Source organism: Buceros rhinoceros, unplaced genomic scaffold (genome assembly GCF_000710305.1).
Source record: "Buceros rhinoceros silvestris isolate BGI_N320 unplaced genomic scaffold, ASM71030v1 scaffold24727, whole genome shotgun sequence".
NCBI classification, from domain to species: Eukaryota; Metazoa; Chordata; class Aves; order Bucerotiformes; family Bucerotidae; genus Buceros; species Buceros rhinoceros.
In genome coordinates, this window is record NW_010424366.1 from 20075 (window position 1) to 25346 (window position 5272).

The window sequence follows — 5272 nt, forward strand, 5'->3', positions numbered from 1 at the left end:
CTGGTTTAATAATTTACACTGTCAAGGCAAACAGCATCCAGACCAGCCTTTTGCTGCTGATCACAGGTTGTAGGGTTAATTATATCAGGAGGGATATGCCAGTCTGAGTGGAGGAAAGTTTTATCTCCAGTAATAGTTGCATTCTTAACAAAACAGTGAGTCTCTGGCTGACCGGTTGTGAAATGCTACCTTTTAATATTTTACTACACAGTAATCCATCTTTTTCTTTCTTTGTATAGAATGTATTTTTATGCATATGAGTGAAATGAAAAACCTTTGTGTGATGTGAGGAGGTTCTGCTGTGGTAATAACACTCTTGTTCAGCATTTGAGCTTTGTGAGTTCGATTTATGTGATCAGAGGCTGTTAATAGGTATTTTTCATGTGCAGCTATTGAAACGCAAATGACTCTGGTAGGTGCTTGTACGAAAGATCTGTTTTATAATTTATATGAGTGCTGCAACAGCAAATGCATTCTAAGCATCTCAGAAAAGCCCTTCTCTGCCTTTGTACCTTTGAGCCATCATCTGCAAGTACAAAAGCAGCTTTTAAAAGCAAGGCTGTGATGCAGAATGTGGAAAAGCCCTGCGGAGACGGCTTGGAACGCCTTGCCCCGGTAGTACTGGAATGCCAAGTGCTAGTAGCTGAGCCACCTTCCTAGGCAGTTGCTGGCAACACTACTCCAGCCCTGCAGAAATAACCTTGTCATTCTGGTGCCTTGCAGGAATTCTGAAGTTTCATGAGCATTATCTGGGTGACAGCCTAACAGAAAATGCCGGGGACTTCCATGAAGCCAACAGCGTGACCCTGCAAACGATAACAACCTCTGCGCTGGAGCAGTACATCTCAAGCGTGCGAGAGGCTCTGGGTGTGGATTCCTACTACACCCGGTAAGTTGGGGAGGGGTGTCTGGCATCCTGGATCCCGCTCTCCCAGTGAAAGCAGTTTATAACAGTCTAGATGAGATAATGGCCGAGAAATCTGAGAACTGAGTCAGAGCAGGGGCAAATTTTCATTGCAGCAATACAAAAATTGTTTGTTTTTGTATCCCTGGCTATTTTTCTGCCATAACTCTATATGCACATGGAAATATGATTTGAACCCATAAGATGGGTAGTGAATCTAGAGACTGGATGTGGAGGCAGGTGCCGTGTCTGACTGTATATGGGCAGGTTCCGTCCCACTTACAGTTTCCAATGTAATTAATTCCTTTTGAAAGGTTTACTTATGAAAAACTGCAAATACCATTGGAATTCCACTTCTTCTCCAGATATGCTCCCTTGTGGCTGTGGCTGAGGCTGAGTAAACAATTTACAGTGAATTAATCTGTCTGATGAGTTTCAGCAAAGGGGGAGGAACCTTTCTCCAATCCATTACTCAGGTCCCACAGCTGTGTTTCTCCCTATTTTTTTATCCTGTCTATTTATCACAAGTCAGGAGGGTTTTTTATTATTTATGCTCAATCTCATGCTCTCTCCTGGTATTTGGTTTGATTTATTGATTGAATGAGTACAAATACAGTTTCTATGCTGATATGTACAAGTAGTTTTTCTCTGAATGCTTTTGTCTGAAAGGAAGAGTCGGGCTGTCCCTGTCCTCGTGTGTTCTTTGTGAACAAAGCGTGCAGGGTAGAGGATGTGACGACAGTTTATCTTGCTGTTATAAATGATCTCTGCTATGTAGTCATAAATGTTTGAGTTGAGGTGGGCGATGTGTGTCTGGAAGAAAACATCTCTGCCTCACTGCCCTGGTCTCCAAGGGGAGCAATGTCAGTGATCCATGTGGTTTTGCAGCTAGGAGATAGATAAAGGCACGGGTCTGGGGATTCATTTCTCTCCTGAGGGTTTTTATTCCCTTGGGGTAGCTGCATAACAATTTCTTTCCCTTTCTGGTTCTTCTACTGCTATTTATAAATATTTCTGTAACCACAACACCGATTATCTGTAAGCGATGATACAAGATACAAAACAATTTGAAAAAAACCTATGGCACTATTCTGAGAACTTCTGGTGAACGTGGTGTTCAATCCTGTTTATCTGAGCATGAGTTAGGGGTCTGGAAGTTCCTTTGCAGGGTCACTGAGCATTTAGTATTGCCATCGGGGTGGGGGGGACAAGCTTAGCTTGTAACATTAACCAGCAGCTGGAAACCAGCAGCTGTAGTGACAGCCGGCTCCTCTCCAGCCATCCCCACGTCTGTGCATGTTGGATTTACGGTTGTCTCATTTGGATGTGTTTGGGGTTGTACTTTGGGAAAAGGGGCACAACTTTTTACGGTTGTAAAGGTGCCTTTTGAAAGGAAACAAGTACTTTTTACAGCTGATTGGATTATTCGTTTCCCTGTGACCAGTGATGAACTGCTTGTTAGTCCAGCGTTTTTATTAAGTACGCTGAGAGAGAGCAAAGGGTCTCTCAGCTGGCTGAGTACTTGGAACATAAGGGAACAGACATACGCTGAGGAGTAGCTCCCTTTGTATTAAAGCCCTGAAAAGCTACAAGCGGGTAAACACTGCTATCCAAACGACCCTAATCATGAAACTGTTACTAACGTCTAAATGGTGCATTTAAGAAATGGCCTGTCTTTGGTGGTGCTGGTGGTGTCTAGGGGTTTGGGGTTCTTACAGAAAATTTCTTCTGAGATTTCTACTTCTGTTATCTTCAGTCACACCTTCTGGATTATGTTTCAAGTCTTGCTTGAAAAGGAGTTGCACGATTTCCTTTAAAGGAAACGTCAGAAGTTCCTCCAGCCTTCATGTTTCCTAGGTTTTGCAGATGTGTTCCGGATGTTGACACTTCATCCAGTTCTGTCTCGTATGTGCACATGGACATGCACATGAGCTCTCGGTTCTTTCTGGGAGAAAAGAGTTGCTCCCTCTAAGGTGTGAATACTGGCAGGAAGGACAAGAAGGGAAAGAAAAACCAAACCAGATTGGTTCCGTCTTCCCTTCTCTTAAAGCATCAGAGTTGCGTGATTCAGAAGGTTACATCTGCCTCCACATGTTGATGGTTGAATCTCGCCCTGTAGATGTGCATATCCACAACTGAAATCTGCAGTTTAGCCTGCTGTAACAGATTTGCAGATACCGGTTTCAGTTCTGTTAACCGTTCGTCACCACAGATTCTCCTCCTGGCAAAGGGAGTCCTTCAGTCTTTAGGTTCTGGGATGAGTTTTTAATTTACCGTGATGTCAACTTCCTCCTCTCTTTGTGGTGACGGTGGTGATATGGTTTTAGTTAAGGATTCTGGGTTTAATGCTTGTCTCTGCGATCACTGGGGTCGTGTGGTATGATCATAGGCAGAAGCTCTCTCCCCACTTCAAAATTATATGCAGGGAGTTAAACAAATCTCCTCAGTTCCCTGCGGGTGGACGTCATGTTCTGCTCTGAAGCTCTTCCCACACATGGATCGAGTGCTTCCCCGCAGCACTGCTGACTGCCACCCTGCTCCAGCACACCAGACCCCCATCGGAAGCTGTCATCTGCAGGCCCGGAACCTGTTCTCTGCCTACCAGCAAAGAACTGAGAGATTTAAATATAAAAAGCACACATGAAAACTTCTGTTTGACTCTGACTCCTCCTTCATTACTTGCCAAGTGCACCGTGTGCTTTTCTGTGCAAATTTAAGTACTGTTGCCTTCCAGAACGCTCCAGGCATGGTTACAGGTACTGTTGCTCTCCAGAGGGACACGTGTGCCCGCGTTCTGCCCCTGGAGAGGAAGGGGTGCTGTCATGGGGTATGTCATCAGGGTTTTGCTGTGCTGTGGTGGTCAGTTCCACACTGCAGCCTTTCCTTTCGGCTGGTCTGATCGAGCTGCTGAATAAAGCACACCTGCAAAAAAATAAAAGTGTGAGGGACTTTAAAGTCTGTTTGAACTCGTGTTGCGACAGACTCCTTTCTCTTTAGGGGAGAGTATGTGGCCTGCTCTCTCGGGCCCATGAACTCCAGGTTTTGTCTCTTTAAGAAGCTCCAAGTATTCATTGTATTACTCAAAACCGTGTCAGGACTAAAACCTGGGCATAGAGGAAAACCATGCAGGAGGCAGCTGTTGGCAACCTTTCGACCTTTTCTTTTCTCTTTTTTTGCTTTTGTTTTTGTTTTTTCCCCTTCGCTGTTGTTGAGTTGGCCCCATTTCAGTGTTCGCAAAGTGACTGGCTTTTGTCAGGGCTTACTGCTTCAGGTTATTTAAATATATTGACCTGGAGGTATGCTTTGAAGATACCCTGCGGTCCATACAGCAACACAGGGACAGCGCTAGTTGCCTCCACAAGTCTGTGTTGTGTGTTGATTTAATTCATCTGCTCTCTGTTGGGAAATGTGCCCTTGAGGAAAGGCCCCAAGTTGCCAGGACCCCAAATGGAAACAGAAATGAGATGCAGGTCAGCTTCAGCAGGTAGCGTAGCAGGTTTAGCTTAAGAGTACAAATTCCAAGATTTGCAATGCGCCGTATAATAAGCAAATTATTTACTAGATTAAAGGGAGAGGTTGTTAAAAATGTGTATACAAATGTGTTTTCCTTCTGCTTTTGGAAGGAAGAGAAAATGCTAACAGCAATTAGCAGATGTACAGTGAGATGATAATTTAGGTCTTAATGTCTGGAGACGGAAAATTCAGATGTTTTGGGCTCTATTTCTCTCTGTATTGCTGCTGTCCTAGTGGCGTTGACAGAGGAAATTTTTTTTCCTCTGTACTTTCCCTGTTTGTGTAACAGGAGCAGCAACACAGCTTCTCTTTTTTACAGCTGCACTTTGCCAGTGAAGGAAGCAAACAGAGTCTGGAGTTATTACTGTGTCAGTCTGAAAAGGATGCGCTAACACATGTTCTTGGGTAAATCAAGGGCTGACTCGGTGTTTCCTGCAGACCTCTGTTGTGCTGCAGCTTCAGAAGTCCGTATCTGCAGCGCATGGGTATCTGGGTCCTGTATTTCCATCAGCGTGTGCCACTTTTTAGACTTCAGAGAATGCCCAGGAGAAGAGGAGGAGATGGCGTTGTTACTCTCTTTTGTGTACAGCAGGAGGTGATGAATCCAGGCAAAATGACTTCAGCATTTGGTCCAGGTTGTGTCTGAAAAACATTTTGTCTCGAACTGGCTGAGCATTTGTCACAAAGCTGTTGCTGTCTTGCTGCAATGACTCCTTCACCCCTTTGTTCCCCCTGCAGAGCCTGTGCCAGCAGCGAGACCGAGAGCGAAGCTGGGGATATCATGGACCAACAGTTCGAGGAGATGAATAACAAGCTGAACTCGATGACTGATCCAACTGGCTTCCTGAGAATGGT

General features: G+C 44.7%; 1 protein-coding gene across 1 annotated transcript in view; it reads left to right on the top strand.

Annotated features, from left to right (window-relative positions):
- The window catches only part of LOC104497516 (tetratricopeptide repeat protein 28), a gene marked incomplete at both ends in the record, with an annotated part of 21402 nt that overhangs the window by 16001 nt on the left and 129 nt on the right, over window positions 1-5272 (top strand). Inside the window, 2 exons of the mRNA XM_010140780.1 lie at window positions 724-889; window positions 5156-5272. Of these exons, the coding sequence (XP_010139082.1) occupies window positions 724-889; window positions 5156-5272 (283 nt within the window). The remainder of the gene's footprint in view (window positions 1-723; window positions 890-5155) is intronic.